Source organism: Triturus cristatus, chromosome 3_2 (genome assembly GCF_964204655.1).
Source record: "Triturus cristatus chromosome 3_2, aTriCri1.1, whole genome shotgun sequence".
Lineage (NCBI taxonomy): Eukaryota > Metazoa > Chordata > Amphibia > Caudata > Salamandridae > Triturus > Triturus cristatus.
In genome coordinates this window covers 870926819-870944361 of record NC_140584.1, presented here as the reverse complement: position 1 = coordinate 870944361, position 17543 = coordinate 870926819, and the positions used below count along the sequence as shown (strand labels likewise).

Genomic DNA, 17543 nt, shown 5'->3' with positions numbered 1-17543 from the left:
TGGCCCGGACTTCAGATGCACAGGGTTAGTGCCACCCGAAGCTCATATGGCCATCAGGGGCCTACCACCACGTGGCACGGACTTGAGTTCCACAGACTTAGCGGCCCCAAAAGCTGATGTGGTTTCTGCCATTGATGACTCAGCGACATGTGTGACATCTGCCAGGCAGTGGAGAAGATGATGTGGTCTCCGCCATTCATGACTCAGCGACATCTGTGAGATCCGCAGAGAAGCTGATGTGGTCTCCGCCATTCATGACTCAGCGACATATCTGGGAGTTTTGACGGGCACGTGGAGTGGCCACTGCTGCACACTCCGGTGGCACCAGGTAATTATTTGCTCATGGATGCGCAGGGGCGGCAGTGTCTGTCTGTCTCTCTCTCTTCCTTCTTTTCCTTCTATCTCTCTAACTCTCTCACTTTCTTTCCTTCCCTCTCTTTTTCTCTCTGGCTTTTTTTTCCTTCCCGGTTTCTCTGTGTCTCTCTCCTTTGATATGCCCATTACACACGTCCTTATTTTGTGCTTTATTTTCCAGGCTCTGTCGTCGACATCCATGGTCCCCACAGGAGTGTTCCACCTTGTTGTTTTGTATTATTTTTGATAAATTTTGTTTGTTAGTTTATCGTTCATATATATGTTAGTAAAAAAAGAAAGTTTGAAAAAAAAATTAATAAAGTTTTTGGTTGTTCTCTTAACTGCTGTGTGCAAAACTTCTTATTCTTATTACTGTTATTTGATGGAGTCCACCATGGTGTTACATTTTGGGGCACTTATCACCGGAATACTGGTGATGTCTGCAGTTTGCACCAACTTCTGAATAGTGTGTTAGATTTATCTCAACTCTACTTCCATTAAGAGGGGCGTAGCTTGGCAGCCGACGGGCAAGGACGCGTGAGCGACAAGCTCCGCATCCAGCCCAGCCATTAATCCTGCAACGAGTGTCCCCCCGGCGATCTGAAGCTCCCGGAGGGCTTCCCCTGCCAACTCGGGACCCCTGGAGCAGTCGAGCGGGGTGGAGCGCGGCGCGGAGGGCTGGCGCGGAGCCGGCGATGCAGTGGAGGCGGGCGGCCGTCGGCCATGTTGGGCGGCCTATGAAGGGACGGGCAGCAGCGGCCCACAGTGCCTGAGGAGCTGGCCGGAAGTGCGGCTGAATCGGCTGCGGGCACCGGAAGTGCCGGCCTGGCCCTACCGATCGGAGGAAAGCTGCAGAGTTCGCCTTCTATGCGGAGCCCGGGGCTGGGAACCCCGCATCGCCGTGAGCTAGCGGCGGTAGCCGCACTGCGGTGAGGCGGCGACACAGTGGACGGCACTGGGCTTGTGCCGGGAGCGGAGGGCCTGGAGCTAGAGTGTAAGCAGTGGGACCCCGCGTGTTTAGTGGACCAGCGAGGTGGGTGACCGGCGCAGCGAACTCCTCGGAGGTGGTGGCTTGGCTGGCCACAGGTGGCGGACTCGAGGGCCTGGCTTTTGGATGGTGCCCACCTTGGTGCGACAGTCCCAGAGTTCCCCGGAGGACAGCGGTGGGGGTCGGACGGTGCTCCCAGCCACAGCGGCGAGGACATCTTTGGAGAAGGCTGGGGGCCGCTCCCGTCAGGGTGCCCGGTGAGAGGCAGGAGGGCGCCGGAATCCTTGTGGTCCGGAGGCAAGGGGAAGCAGGTCCCTGAGGCCGGCGAGGGGGCGCACTTCCCGCAGATTTGGTGAGCGGGCCTGGAGGCCGATTGGGGAGGGCCTCCCTGACGAACTGCCTGGCTGGAAGAATGGGCAAGCCGCGACTCAAGCCGGGGGGGGGGAATCCAGCGGAGTCGGCGGGAGACTCTACCGGTGGCTGCACGGGCGGCACCAGCGCCGACTCTGCAGCGGGCCTGCAGCAGCGACAGCTCGACCAAATCCTACAGGCCATAGCGGACACAAAAACGGCGCTGAAAACTGATATCGCTCAGGTGTCCTCGGATCTGGGGCTGCTCCGGGCGGACCACAGGAAGCTGGTGGACAGGGTCAAGACCACGGAGGACAGGATGGACCTGGTAGAGCCAGCGCAGAAGGTATTGGAGGGCCAGACAGCGGATCTCCTACGGCGGGTGGTGACTCTGGAAAAGAGGGCCGAGGATGCTGAAGGGCGCAACCGCCGCAATAACATTCGCGTAGTCGGGCTGCCTGAAAAGATTGAAGGGGGAGATATGCTAACCTACCTGGAGACCTGGCTGCAAGAGGTGGTGGCGCCCGAGGGACTTACGCGGTTTTTCACCTTGGAGAGGGCGCATAGGGTTCCGGCCCGTCCCCCTGACCCGGGCCGACCGCCCCGGCCGGTGGTGGCCCGCCTGCTGCATTACAAGGACCGGGATATCATCCTTCAGAGGGCCAGAACTTCGGGACCCTACCAGGTGGAGAACGCTCGGGTTTCTATTTACCCGGATTACCCCATGGAGGTCCAGCGCAGACGTACCTCATTCCTGGCGGTGAAGAGGGCGCTGCGGGAAGAGGGGCTGCAATACTCTTTGTTGTTCCCGGCCCGCCTCCGAGTTGTGATGGATGGGGCGGCTTCCTTCTTCACTGACCCCGCGGCGGCCTGGAGTTGGCTGGAGTCGGCGCATGCTGATGGGGAGGGGCCGCAGGGTACCCCGACGAAGGCCCGTCGCAACAGACGCAACAAGGTGAGGACAGCGGGGGCCCGATCACCGGGTGCGTCCCAGACGGCTCTGGAGAGGCAAGCTGCACTGCGGGCGGTCTCTGTGATTTCCGGGGCCACAGCCTCCCAGCCCAGCGAGGATTCGGGCTCTAGGAAGGGCACAGAGGACTCCCACTCGGACGGTGCTATCGACGAAGCGGAGGTGCTGCCAGATGTTACCCTGGGGACGGCAGATGGACTGTTGGACGCTTGAAGGTTTGGGGAGTGCTCGGGCCATGAACTGAGGGACATGGGCAGGGAGGAATGGGTACATGGGGAGAGGGAGTCTGGACCGGGCTTGGTGGGGCTTGGGGAGGGACCGGTGCCTGGTGGGGTCCACGGCTGGAGATTATGGAGATTATTGAGGGGTCCTGGGGGTGGGGGCGGGGGAGCCTGCAGGGAGTGGAACGCTGGGGGAGGATTGAAGGATTCTGGGCGTGGATGCTCTGGGGAGGACTGCCGTCAAACCCGTCAGGCGTAGAGCCACCACCTCAACCTCACGGACATAGTGAGACTCTGGTGGCTACCAGAGTGTTTTGTTTCTGTTTGGGGGAGTATTTGGATGGGTGACTGTGGTTTAGAACCTGTTCTGGGGAAGGGTGGGGAATCGGGGAGTTGGGGTGTTCTGGGGTTCCAGGGGGTTGTCAGTGTGCCTAGGAGGGGTGGGAAGGGATGGTTGGTTCGGCGATGGGATGGGGACCCCCCCTGAATTGAGAATCGTGACTTGGAACGTGAGGGGGCTCACCTCTATGGTGAAGAGACATAAAATCCATGCCTACTTAGTGCGGAGAGGGGTTCAGGTAGCCTTCCTTCAAGAGACCCACTTAGACAGAGAGGAGGGGAAGGCATTGCAGAGGCGCTGGCGGGGTCAATTGTACTATACCACCTTCTCGAGGTTTGCCCGGGGGGCTCTGATCTGGGTGAGAGCAGGTGTCCCTTTTCAACCTTTGATGACGTTGGTAGACCCAGAGGGCAGGTTCGTGGCAGTGCAGGGGCGGCTGGACGGGAGGGACTTGAGCATGTGTAGTGTATATGCCCCTAATATGGACCAGGCTGCGTTTTTCTCCAGGCTGTCGGGGCAGTTGGCGGCGTATCTGACGGGGCCGGTGGTGCTGGGGGGGGATTTTAATTCGGTGACAGATGTGGAGCTGGATAGGTCCCACCCTCCCCTGGCGCAGTCGGTGGTGCGTCGGGTGGCCAATAGTCGAAGTAGCTGGCAGGCTACTTGGGGTCTGGTGGACACTTGGCGTACTCATCACCCGCTGGACAGGTATTACTCCTTCTATTCTGCCCCTCATGAGCTGTATGTCCGATTGGATGGTATACTGTGTTCCCCGGACGTCCAATCGCTGATGCGACATAGTGAATATCTAGCTAAAACTCTCTCGGACCATAACCCCTGTATGGGGGTGCTGCAGTGGTCCAGGCAGCGGCAAGTTATTCCCACGTGGCGTCTTAACCCCCTGCTTCTGGAGGACCCGGTCTTCCGGGCTGAGGTTAGTGACTGCATAAAACAATATTTTGAGCGGAACTCGGGTACGACGGTAAGCCGGGCGACGGAATGGGACGCGTTTAAGGCGGGTGTTCGGGGGGTTTGTATATCGTCCACAGCCGGAGTACGGAAGACGTTATTGAAGGAGGTTGATGGGACGGAGGCCCTGCTGCGGGCGGCGGAACGGGCGCATCAGGCGGGGAACGGTGAGTTGGCTGCGGTTGCTGAGGCACGTGAGGGTGTGGCGGTGCAGGTGGAGAAGCTCCGCTGTTTTGACCATAAAAGCTACTTAATGCGAGCGCACGCGGAACGCGATAAGGTGGGATCCCTTCTGGCGTGGCTGGCGAACCCGGCGGCCCGGGGGGAACCGATACTTTCCCTGGTTGAAGCGGGGGGTGCCCCGGTTTATTCCCAGAAGGGGATAAATCAGCAGTTTGCCAGATATTACGCTGGGCTGTACGATAGCACCATGGAGGGGGAGCCTGAAGGCCTAGCGGGCTTCTTACTGGAGGCCCGCCTTCCTCGACTGGACCCGGAGATTGGGAAAGATCTCGGTGGTGCCATATCGCTGGGCGAGATTCGTGCAGCGATTAGACACATGGCCCGTCGGAAAACCCCGGGGGCGGATGGTTTGCCTGTCGAGTTCTTTGCGGCGTTTCCGGATCTGTTAGCCCCGCAGCTGCAGGTCCTATACAGCGAGGCCTGGCGGCGTGGGTGCTTGCCCGCCTCTGCTCGGGAGGCGATTGTGATACCCTTATTAAAGCCTGGAGGGGAGGCCGACGCGCGCACGGCGTATCGGCCGCTCTCCATGTTGACGGTGGACTATAAAATATTGAGTAAGATACTGGCGTCGCGCCTTTTGGGTCATATGACCGCCTTAGTCCACCCGGATCAGGCGGGCTTTATTCCTCGACGCAGCACGGCCACTTCAGTGCGACGGTTGTTGCGAGTGATGGAAATGGACCGGGAAGTCTTCCCGGAGGCCTGCACGCTGTCGGTCGACATAGAAAAGGCCTTCGATAGTGTGGAATGGCCTTATTTATACCGAGTGTTGCGGGAGTTCGGCTTAGGGGAGGACTTCGTACGCTGGACCGCGTTGCTTTATAGCGATGCTATGGCCCGAGTGAAGACGGGGTCACCATATCGGCCTCCTACCATGTACGGAGGGGGACAAGGCAGGGGTGTTCCCTCTCCCCCCTGTTGTTTGCTCTGGCCATTGAACCGTTGGCAGCTCATGCCCGACGAGGGGGTGCTTATGTGGGAGTTTCCCTGCGGGAGGATACGCACTATATCTCCCTCTATGCAGATGATCTGCTGATGTTCTTGGCGGATGCGGAGAGCGCGCTGGAAGGAGCGGTTGCCCTCTTGGAGGAGTTTGGTCGGCTGTCTGGGCTTAAGGTCAACTGGGGTAAGACGTGTTTGTTCCCGTTGTCGCGAGGGGGACGGCCCCCGCAGGCGTTGGGCCATATCCGATGGGAAAGCAGCTGTCTCCGTTATCTGGGGGTTAACATTTACCATACCCAGACTGATCTGCTGGAGGGGAATGTGGGTAGAGCGCTTCGAGGCCTACGGGGTAGCATGGGGTTTTGGAATACGCTCCCGCTCTCGTGTGCTGGGAGGGTGGCGCTGCTGAAAATGGTGGCGCTGCCGCGGCTCCTTTACTATTTTCGCACCCTTCCTATATGGATCCCGGCGTCGTTCTTTGCGAGGCTGCGGGTATTAACCACGGGCTTCATTTGGGGCTCGGGAAGGCGTTGAGTGGCGCTGACCACCTTGCGGCGGCCAAGGGCAGAGGGGGGCTTGGCGGCACCGGATTTTGAGTGGTACTACCTGGCGGCCCAGCTCACGCAGGCGGTGGCCAGGGAGTACAGGGGCCCGGAAGGTCCTCAGGGCAGACTAATACCGCGCCATGTGCTGGCCTTTATAGTCCTCCACCAGAGGTTAGACCTCGCCCAGCTCACCTTGGAGGAACGTACCCTCCGGTTATGCTGGAACAGATGCCAGAGGAGGGCCGCCATAGTTCACCCCTATGCCCCGGAGATCCCCCTGGGGATGTGTACGGCGTTCCCGCATGGAGGAGATTGGTCGGGGTTAGCGGTCTGAGAGGAACTGGGGGTACAGATGGTGGGGGACTTATTTAGAGAGGGAGTACTGCTACCTTTCCAGGACTTGCAGGACTCTTATGGGCTCCCGCGGGGAGACTTCCTGCTTCATGCGGCCCTGGTGGCGAGCCTCCAGAGGCATTGGAACGTGGGACTTTCGGAACCGCCGACTGCCGCGGGTTGCCAATATGTAGTGATGGCGGCGGGGACGGCTAAGGCCATCACTTGCCTCTATCGCCGGCTGTCGACGGAGAGCCTCCTCCCCCTGGGCGCTCTGAGGGAAAAGTGGGAAGCGGACCTTGGGAAAGAGATCCCTGAGTCCACGTGGTCCACGCTGGTGCGGAGGGCCTGGAAGGGAACGAGGAATGCCAGGTTCCAATGAGTCCAGTTTTTTACGTTACACAGGGCATACCTGACACCGGCCAAGATACTGCGATATTTCGGGGGAGCGCACTCTCAGTGTCCGCGGTGCGGGGTGGACGGTGCGGACTTTCGACACATGTTTTGGTCCTGTACGCAGTTGGGTGACTACTGGGAAGCAGTGGTGGATTGCTTGAACCAGGTAACTGATCGCTCCATTGCCCCGGACATGGGGACCTGTTTGCTGCTTTGGTTCCCCCACACTCGCCGCACGAAGGTTACTAGCAAATTTTATGATCTGGGGTTGATAATGGCCAAGAGGGAACTGACTCTGCACTGGAAATCCCGGGGGGGACCTAACTTCCTGCGCTGGAGATCGGCGTTGGCGCGTTGGGCAGGGGCTGAGGGCACGCTCTGGGTGCAACTGGCCCTCCGGCGAGATGACGAAAAGGCGCTGGCGACGGCCCGGGCATGGGAAGCGTTGGTGGTAGAACTTCAGGGGTTGATGTCCGAGGCGGGGCTGAGGAGAGCGGGTCTGACGGGCAGGAGGTAGTGGGGAGCGGGGAGTAGAAGAGGCGAGACGGTGGGCTCTGACCGCCTACACTTTTGGCTGGGCTAGCTGGAAGGTTCTGTTGGTTTAGGGAGAAGCTGGGCTCCTGTATTTTATTGGCCAGGGAGGGGGGACACATCGAAAGTGGGACCGGGGTAGGAGATGGGGGCACACTGACAGAGGGTGGGAGAGGGGGGGTAGGGGACCGGGTGGGAAGGTTGAGCCGTCTTCAGGAGAGCCGGGGATGCTGTTACATGTGTGGTATTTCCTGGACGGGTGGGGATTGTGAGTTGATTGTTGTCTTGTTGTGTTGGAAAACAATAAAAAAATGTTTCAACAAAAAAAAAAACTCTACTTCCATTAAAGTGCTGATAATGAAATGCAGACTAGCCGTTCCCGTGCAAAAAGACACGAGGTGCACCTTTCAGATTTATTCTAAATACTAAAATCCTGTATTGAATTGCATTCCCGGTAGTGGCTGCACTTACAGAGTACATACAAAATCAATTAGGAAATCTCATTGTATTTATATTGGTTGGGAATAGTGCGTCAGGTGCTGGATCTTGACGAGATGCACTGCTCAGTTCATATATTGTTCTGCACACGAAAAAAAATCACATCACAACTTTCACACCAACTGTGATGCAAAAAATTCCGGCGACAAGCCACGTTAGCACCAGGGATTTTACACCCGCTTTCTGCTGGTGTTAAGCAGGACGACTACCTGCACCATGAAAGGGAACACAGCCAAGAGCCACACCAGAACACCCACAGGTGCCATAGAGTCAATGAGCATGATACAGGGATACCCATGAGGGCCACAAGACTCAGCGCAACAACTCCAGGACCGCCAACGCCCCCTAAACCCGCATATGAGCAAGTGTGTCCCTGTGGTCATTGTCTTAGCATGATAGGCACAAGCCCTGCAACATCACAGTGTGCTGTCACCTCAGCGTTGGCAGTGAGCCTGGACATGTAGCTACTCACGCATCTTCCTGCATGCACAACCGGTGTGTGCTGGTCCGGGGTGCACAGGTCAGCGCAGGGGTGTGCCTATCCTGCAAGGGGAACGGGGTGTCTCGGACATGTCTGTGTACAGGAAGTGTGGTAAGTGTGTCTCTGTGTTCTGGTGTGGCCTGCCACAAGGGCCACAGCAGTCGATGTTGTAAAGTGGCATGCACCACCTCCAAACGGCACTGTGATGGTGTAGTTGGACTGTAGCAGGACATGCGCGAATAGGCATTACAATGGTGTGCCGTACGAGTGCACAAGATACAACAGTGCACCGTACAAAAGTGTGGGGCTCGTGGGAGGGAGGAGCAGCTGTTTGGCAACGTAACACACTGAACTCGCCCATGTGCCACGTGCTGGGTATCTCATCCATGATGACCACGGTCGCAGACATCTCACAACACCAACGACCGGCCTTTGTACACATCCTGTATGAATGCAGAGTGGTTTTCACTTCTATGCTCTTCAGTGGTGTGATGTTGGCGGGTTGTGTGACTTGTGCTCCTTTGATGGTGTGTTTTATTTTGGCCATTGTTTGTCTATACCTTAGCTGTACTTAATTGTGCATGTGTGCCATTCTGCCCATCTTCCCCCGTCCCCTCACTACCTGCTTCTTCCTTTTCCTGGTGCTGTTGTGTCTATAATTTTGTTGCTCCACATATAAATACATGTAAAGAACAAATTAGAATAGTTCCTTGATTCTTTTAGGTTTCAACATGGGAGCTGATATGAACAAAGAATTAGTTTGAAAACTTTCATGAAGATTCATCAAACGACGGCAAAGTTATAAGCAAAACAAAAATGCTCTTCCTATGGAAACTTGGTCCTAACTATAACTATCTACTGGTGACCGCCAGTAGGAGATATATATATATATGTATTTTTTTTATTCAAAGGTATCATGTGTCACAGATACTGTTTACATATATGCCATAATAATAATTTGACATGCTGCCGGTCTCGCATGAGGAAGATCCGAGATGTTTTTAAACAGGATTTTGTCAAGCATTGAAAACGGCGATAACTGCCATCTCAGAGCACATGGGTGGAAAGTGGATGGGAAAAAGAGTGGAAACAGGTGCATAGACAAAGAGCTGTCGCTGCTAAGCCATACCAAATTAGTAAAACAGTTATGCTACTGATTTTGAGTGTCTTCTTTAGTGCAAAAAGACTTCGATGTGCATCCCACAACACATCTGACAGGCGTAGATGTTTGACCATCTAGGATAGGTAACAAGTACGAAAGAAGGGGACAGCTAGGAAACCTGCTGTACACTCTGGTCAGAGCCAAGCAAAAACAGACCAGACAATAAGTGGAAGAGATAGGTTTTTAGGTCTCTGTTCAACTTTAAGAAGTCTTTTGCCAGTCTCAAGGAGAGAAGCGGAGACTCATCGGAACAAACTGTACACATGAGCAGGTCTTTCCCTTTAGCTTTTCAGCTTGCTTATGAGGCTGGCCAGGACGCTTTTAGTGTCATGTCTTACGTCCTTTTGGTTTACTAAATAGGGCTGGAAGAGACTGCAGCATGACCATTGAGGAATTTTAGGCTGATAGATTGTCTTACATTAGGTTCTCGCTTTACCTGGGAAGCTGTGGAGAGATCAAAAGGCCGCAGTAATATGGACATTATGTTCTAAACAGAGATGAGGCAAGCAGCATGGCTTGGACTCTGTGAGCTTACCATATGCTTTTATGGGAAGCCCTGTAAGGAAGTGGTTTCAGTAGTTCAGGCAAGAAGATGTAATACCATTTACAGAGTTCCAATTAAACGGAAAATGTGAGGCTTCATTATTCACTCAATCAATATGTATGGTGGTCTTTAAAAATCAGCAAAGAGCTTGTTCTTGGTTTGACGTATTGGCTGACTGCAGCTAATCTAAGCAGTATTGGGGATAGGCACCTATGTGGCAGCCTAGGTTCAGATTCCTAGAGAGCGAACATGCTTCGGTTGCTTTATGAAGATTTAATGCTTAGTGTGACCATTGTGCAGAAGCTACTTAAAGGGTATCTACGGATAATTTTTTTTTTTTATTTAGGAGTTGCATGTAGTACAAATAAGGTCCAATTGAATTAGAGTACTTTATGAGCTAACACGTGGATACAGAAATATTTTCAAGATATTCCACATGTAAAACAGAGATAAAAAATTTGGGAAAAATATGGTAGAACACATTGAACTTCAACTACAACAAACTTCAAATCTTATACTACAAAGATGTAGAAGTTTACAGTATTGATTACAGGAAGGATACCTGAAATGAAATAGTTTGAAGTTTATTGGTTTATATAGCGCTGAATCACCCCAAGGGGGTATCTCTGCGCTTGGACGGTAATCCTGAACAGTCAGATCAGAGGGCTAGAAGAGGTGAGTTTTAAGAAGATTTCTGAACTGCAAGAAGGTCGAACAGTAGCGAAGTTGAAGAGGCAGTTCATTCCAAAAAGCAGGGGAAAGATGAGTGAAAGCTTTGCCACCACTGCACACCTTTTTAATTCTGGGGGTGCAAAGTAGTTTAGAACCTGATCTAAGAGATCGTGAGGGGGTGTACTTAGTTAGCTTGCTAGAAAGATAGGAAGGGTCTAGATCGTTTAAGGCCTTGAAGACAGTGCAGCCTATCTTGAATTTCACTCGCTTTCTCACAGGGAGCCAGTGGAGTTTTTTGAGAAGAGGAATAGAGGGGGTTCTAGGAGGGGCGCCCGCTACAAGGCGGGCAGCCGTGTTCTGCACAACTTGTAGCTTGTTAAGGGAGGCTTCATTGGCCGATAGAAGCAAAGCGTTACAATAGTCTAGTCTACTTAGTATCAGGGCTTGCATCAGCGTTTTTTTAGTGAAAGGGGGTAGCAGGGGAAAAATTCTTCTAAGTAGACCTAGAATATATTAGCAGGTGCCAGCAGTGGTGTTGGCATGAGCGTCTAGAGTGAGCTTCTGATCGATTCTGATACCTAGGTTCTTGACCACTTCCTTGGGCGACGGGGCTTTACCCAACTCCTCGGGCCACCAGCTGGGCGACCAGCATATGGCAGCTCCTCCAAACAGCATGATTTCAGATTTTTCGGTGTTTAATTGGAGGAAATTATTTCGCATCCAGGAAGCGATAGCCATCATGCCCTCGGAGAAGATGAGTTGTATGTCTGGTCTGTTCTTGTCAAAGGTGAGGAGGAGCTGGGTATCATCTGCGTATGATATGGGATTAAACCCTAAGTTCTTCATGAGTTTAGCCAGGGGAGTCACATAAATGTTGAAAAGGGTGGGGCTCAAACACGAGCCCTGGGGGACTCCCTTGGTAACATTAGAAGGGGCAGATCTGAAGGGGCCCAGGGTGACGGTCTGGGTTCTATCAGTTAGAAAGTCAGTCATCCATTTCAAAGCAAGTCCCTCAACCCCTATGTCTTGTAGTCTCTCCAGCAGGATCTGATGTGAAATGGTGTCAAATGCTGCTGAAAGGTCAAGCAGCACCAAAAGTGCTGCCTGACCAATTGTCTAGTGCCATCCTGATGTTATGAGGTACCTCTACTAGAGCTGTTTCGGTACTGTGTTTGCCCCGGAAGCCCGACTGGGAGACATCTAGTAAGTGAGAGGATTCTATGAAAGCAGACAGATGTTTATTAATGTGTCTCCCAATAAGCTTACTCTGTAGGGGAAGCAGGGGTATGGGGAGATAGTAGGTCAGCTCAGAAGTCTGAATCTTAGGATTTTTGCGTATGGGGATAATCTGAGCATTTTTCCATTCAGAAGGAAGTCTACCTGAGCTCAAGGAGCTGTTAAGAATGGAGCAGATGGGTATGGAGAGTTGAGTCGAGAGTCTGGAAGATATTTTGGCAGGGATAATATCAAGGGGAGAGTCTGATTTAGTACTGTTAAGAAGGGATATAAATTCTGTAAGGGCAAGCGGAGGGAAGCAGTGTAGTTGCGAGGGAACGTTATGATGGCTAGTGTAGCCCGCTCTGGAGAGGGGAGAGACAGCATTAGATGAGATAATTTTCTGATAAATGTTTTCAATTTTTTGAATAAAAAAAGGAGGCGATGTTATCACACAGAGATTGAGATGGGGATTCTGCAGTATCACGGGCTCTAGGATTCGTATAGTATTTAAGGATTTGAAAGAGGGTCCTGGAATTGTTTCCAGCTTGATCCAATTGAAGCGAGATGTGGAGTTTGCGAGCATTTTTGATATTTTTATGGTAGGAAGTCAGAGCGGTCTTGTAACCCACTTTGTTTTGCTCATTGTGAGAGAGTCGCTAAATCTGCTCTAGCTTCTTATATTGGCTCTTTTCCGCACGCAAGACGGAGGAATACCAATTAGAGGGGGTGGATTTAGGAGGGTGGGTCTGGAGTTTCATAGGGGCTGCCTTGTCTATAGTATTTAGGATGACAGAGTTAAAATGGGATAGTTGTTGTTCTACATTATAAGTGGCAGTGTCAATGTCCCAGGAGAGGAAAGGGGACAGAAGAAGATCAGGCGTCAATTTATGCCAGGGTCTATACCAACGATTAATATGAGTTGTGAGGCTGGGGGAAATAATGGGACTGGTAAGTTGAAAGTTCACCAGAGAGTGCTCCGACCAGATGAGAGGTTATGTTTCTCCACATACAATGTTCTGGGAGTTAGTTAGAATGAGGTTTAGGGTGTGACCAGCTACATGAGTGGGGGTGTTATTAATTTTTACAAGTCCAGAAGAGGCCAGGTATTTTAGACACTTCATGGCATCATGGTTGAGGGCATCTTCACTATGAATGTTAAAATCTCCTAAAAGGAGGAAATTACGGGTGGCAATCGCATGAGGAGAGAGAAATTCTAATAACTGGTTGGTAAAGCCCAGTAACAGGCCCGGGGGCCTGTACACAAGAGCTCCTTTCCAGCTGTGTTGGGGGTGTAGGTCAAGTCTAAATATGAGGCATTCAAATGCATCAGTACACAATTGGTCGAGAAATAGAAACGGATATGGATTCTCTGAGGGGGCTATACCCCCACCGACTCGACCCGTCGAGTCTCTGGATACGGTATCCATCCGGTAGTGCCAGAGTAATGGCTGGGATGGAAGAGGGTTTTATCCAAGTTTCTGTGAGAAAGCCGATGTCAGGGCTTTGATCAGTTAGAAGGTCCCATATGTTGGCGGCGTGCTTAGGGAGAGATCTAACATTAGCTAAAAAGCAGTTCCATTTAGTAATATTAGGTGGTATGTGGGCGTGGTCATGAGAAATATCCCTAAGTGGGTCAGAGCAAATACCTGAGTTGGACAGGTCGAGTGAAGATTGTGAATTGGGGTAAGTAATGTTCTAAAATCTGCAGGCCAGGCATGAGAAAGGCCCGTCAAGTAGGCAGTGCGAGTGAGCTAGAAGCCTGCAAGGATTATGCTTGACGCTGAGCAGTTTGTCTCGCATGTCGAGGTGCTGTGGGCTTTGGGCATCAAGTGTGTCGGGGGGCAAACAACAAGGGGTCCTGGCGCAGACGGGCCTGCTGGGCACGTCCGCTGCGCATCTCGCCCGGCATCTCCTAATGAGGATTTAGCGACTGGAGCATCACCCTCCCTTCCGGTCCCAGCCGGAAGTGTACCAGGCTGTTTCCGTCAGCACTAACTCCCTCCACTCAACGGGCAAGCCCGAGTTGGACCGAGGAGAAGTGCTTGGAAAGCGGCACCAGCAACTAAATGATGCAGGGTAAGTGCAGAAGATTAAAAGTTTCTAAAAGGAGTTGCCACGTACAATATAAAATGAAAAGCAGGTAAAAATGCAAGCGCGAGCGAGCAGTCACCTTCAGCAGCACAGAGAGGTCTGTTCAGCATTAGCGCGTCTGTTGCGCGTCACGCTCGGCATCTCCTAATGAGGATTCAGTGACTGGAGCATCGACCTCCCTTCCGGTCCCTGCCGGAAGTGTTCCAGGTCGTTTCCGTCAGCACTAACTCCCTCCACTCAACGGGCAAGCCCGAGTTGGACCAAGGAGAAGTGCTTGGAAAGCGGCACCGGCAACTAAATGATGCAGGGTAAGTGCAGAAGATTAAAAGTCTCTAAAAGGAGTTGCCACGTACAATATAAAACGAAAAGCAGGTAAAAATGCAAGCGCGAGCGAGCAGTCCCCTTCAGCAGCACAGTGAGGTCTGTTCAGCATTAGCGCGCCTCTTAGAAGAGTTAAGTGTACCAGTCTGTAAAGATTCGACACTGATAAACTGCAGAATAGTCATTAGTAATAAGGACTGCGCAGTCGGTGTTAAGTAGACACTACGGATAAGAGGAATAAGTCTGGAAAAAAGCGCAGTCTGTCGCATCTGACCACACCTGGTGAAATAACGCAATGTATTCTCAATCTGTAGAAAACAACCTGGTACTGTGGAACGTACACGGAATTCGAGATCTGCAATGGGACGCAGTGAGAAGTCAGAAATATATAATGCATCGGTGGTGTGCTGATCAGTGACCCTCAGTACAGCGCATGTGCTCTACAAAGTACACATCCTTGTGGACCTGCTATACCATCTGTACAGCAGTGTTATCACCACGTTACGTAAAGCAGCCTGTGATGCACTGCAGACCAGTAATGCAGTCTGAGGTGCACTACCTTGTGGAAATGGAGTAATGCAAAATGATGGGGCCTCCCATATCGGACTGGTACTCATTGGCCGGAATGGGGTTCCCAAGAAGGGTTGTGGGCCCATACACTGCAATGGCCTGCGTTATGAATGTAAAGACTTAAGGCAACAATAAAATATAACTATTTTACATGAATAGTAATTAGAAGAAAAAGGAAAAAGAATGAACCAATTAAGATACTGTTTTTCATCCAAAAGTACAAAACAAGCTTTTATAAATAATAATTAATACAGTAACCTAGCCCATTCATACTATCACAATCGTATCATCATACACACCATATCACAAAATAACTCAATTAAAAACATTGTCACAATAGTGGCAACAGTAATATGTTGATACAGAGCTTCTTGATACATACAGTTGTTAATTAATTTTTCTCATATGTATTTAGGGCAAAACATTGTGGCACAAATTCAATTGACAGTCTTATGCTACGTGTGTTTCGGCACTGAGGAGTGCCTTCGTCAGAGTCTGAGCTCAATCAATCAATCAATCAAAGTACTTGTATAGCGCGCTACTCACCCGTGAGGGTCTCAAGGCGCTGAGGGGAGGGGGAGCCGCAACTGCTTGAAGACCCAGGTCTTGAGGAGCTCAGAATCAAACTCTGTGGCGCAAGGAGGAACCCTTTATCCTGAGGTCCCTTACCAGCTTTAAAAAACTCAATTTTACTCAATAACGACCTGCGGTTATCCCCGCATGGAATAAATCAGTCAAGCGCCTAGCTGTATTAAATGAGCAGTGCTTTCTCTGCCAAAGGACTGTACACATCAGTTTTTCAGTCGCCGGCCTATCTAGAATTAAGTATCAGACGCAGTCGACCATAGGGGCTGATCCCAGTTTAAGACATTCACATGATGTATTGTCTTTACTGCCAATCAAACACTAGATGCCATCGTGGTTAAGCTGTGGCCTCTTCCTGACGAAGGCACTCCTCAATGCCGAAACGCGCGTAGAATACAACGCCTGTCAACTGAATTTGTGCAACAATGTTCTGCCATAAATACATATGAGAAAAATTAACAACTGTATGTATCAAGAAGCTCTGTATCAACATATTACTGTTGCCACTATTGTGACAATGTTTTTAATTGTGTTAGTTTGTGATATGGTGTGTATGATGATACGATTGAGATAGTATGAATGGGCTAGGTTACTGTATTAATTATTATTAATAAAAGCATGTTTTGTACTTTTGGATAAAAAGTCTCTGAATTGGTTCTTTTTCCTTTTTGTTCTAATTACTATTCATGTAAAATAGTTATATTTCATTGTTGCCTTAAGTCTTTGCATTGATTTATTGATCCCTGCCTTAAGGACCTTTACCCTAACAGCAGGGGGCCTACGTTATGCCCCTGCCTCGTGGTCCTTTACGGTGTCTCTGAATATATAGCAGCAGAAGTCTAGATATACCAAAAAGTTTTAGTACAGCACCAAACCACCTACTGAATGAAAAGATCAAAAATGCAGGGTACATACAAGCACACACATTGAAATTCTAAGTATTTACATACAAAGAAAATCAGGTATTGAGTCTGGCTCTTTACCCACCTTCTTAATACGCTTACCGACATAAACCATAAAATAATCTGGAGACTACTAAGAAATTACCTCCCTCACATCAACACTGAAAGCTCGGATTTTTGGTAGTGTCTTGTCATTGTGCCCAGTGATGCTTCAGCGCTCTGCGGCGCTATATACATTTTATTATTAATTTTAAAATCTCCGCAGTTAGGGCAACAAAGTTTCTCCGGATGAGACAATGCAGAACATAATGCAATTGTAAATCTGACTGCTCTAGTCCCAGAACCCCAGCTGGTTTCAGTTTGGAGGCGTTCGGAGGAGGCCCTGTCCACTTAATTACCTTTATTTCCACGGTCGTCGCCCCAGGAGTTTTCAACCCTCCATTTCTCAAACGATCCTTCTTTTGCTTCCTGGAAACCAAGCACATCGGTAACATATTAGTGGGACTAGGAAACTAAAGGATGCAAACTCAAAAAGCATAAATCACATCAGTAACTTTTCCGGAATTGAAGCAAGCCCACCTCATTCGCTCAAATTAATCAACACTGACTTGACACGGCCTGCGCTGAACGAAGCTGCCTCGACCGGCACGACTGGCAGTCAAGCAGGCACCGAGAACAATTTAGGACAGAAATAAGCTCCTCCTTTGCGGATGCTAACTGCCAGCATTGACTTGGCCAATGTTTGAGCCAGTCAATGATTGTAGAGTTGAGGGCAAATGCATTAGCAAAGGCAAAGGAGAGTTGGCATCTTGGAACGGTATCTTGTAAACTTCCAGCTAGCTGCCAAGCTGCATCGTGGCACAACCTTCTAACATCCACCTTGGAGAATTTATAAATAATACAACATAATATTGTTGTACTGACTCCAGGACGACGCCACTTTCAGTCTTCATGTAAGGGGGTGGGGGGCGCATAGCAATTCAGAGGCAATGATACTAAAGATGACGGAGATGGAGGGAGGTGGGGAGTGAGAGGGCGGGGAAGCAGAGAAAGAGAGAGAAAGGAGCAGGGTGTGCACGGCCATCGAGTGCTAAAGTGGAAATGTCACCTTATGCAATTAAAAAAACAAAAAAACAATTCTGGTGTCATCAGAATGAATATGCTACTTACCAGTATGCATCTGTTCTTGGCATGTAGGGCTGCTGACATTCATATCTGTGCATAGATCGCCGCCTAGTGCTGGGTCCGGATGTTTGCACGTTGTTGTCCTGGAAGAGTCTTCGAAGTATCCTGAGATAGGTGACTCCTCCCCTGGA

At 51.0% G+C, this 17543-nt stretch overlaps 1 protein-coding gene across 1 annotated transcript in view; it reads right to left on the bottom strand.

The window, feature by feature from the left end:
* BLMH (bleomycin hydrolase) overlaps window positions 1–17543 on the bottom strand; it is a 512280-nt gene that overhangs the window by 134249 nt on the left and 360488 nt on the right. The window contains exon 11 of the mRNA XM_085649231.1: window positions 16626–16695. Within this exon, the coding sequence (XP_085505357.1) occupies window positions 16626–16695 (70 nt within the window). The remainder of the gene's footprint in view (window positions 1–16625; window positions 16696–17543) is intronic.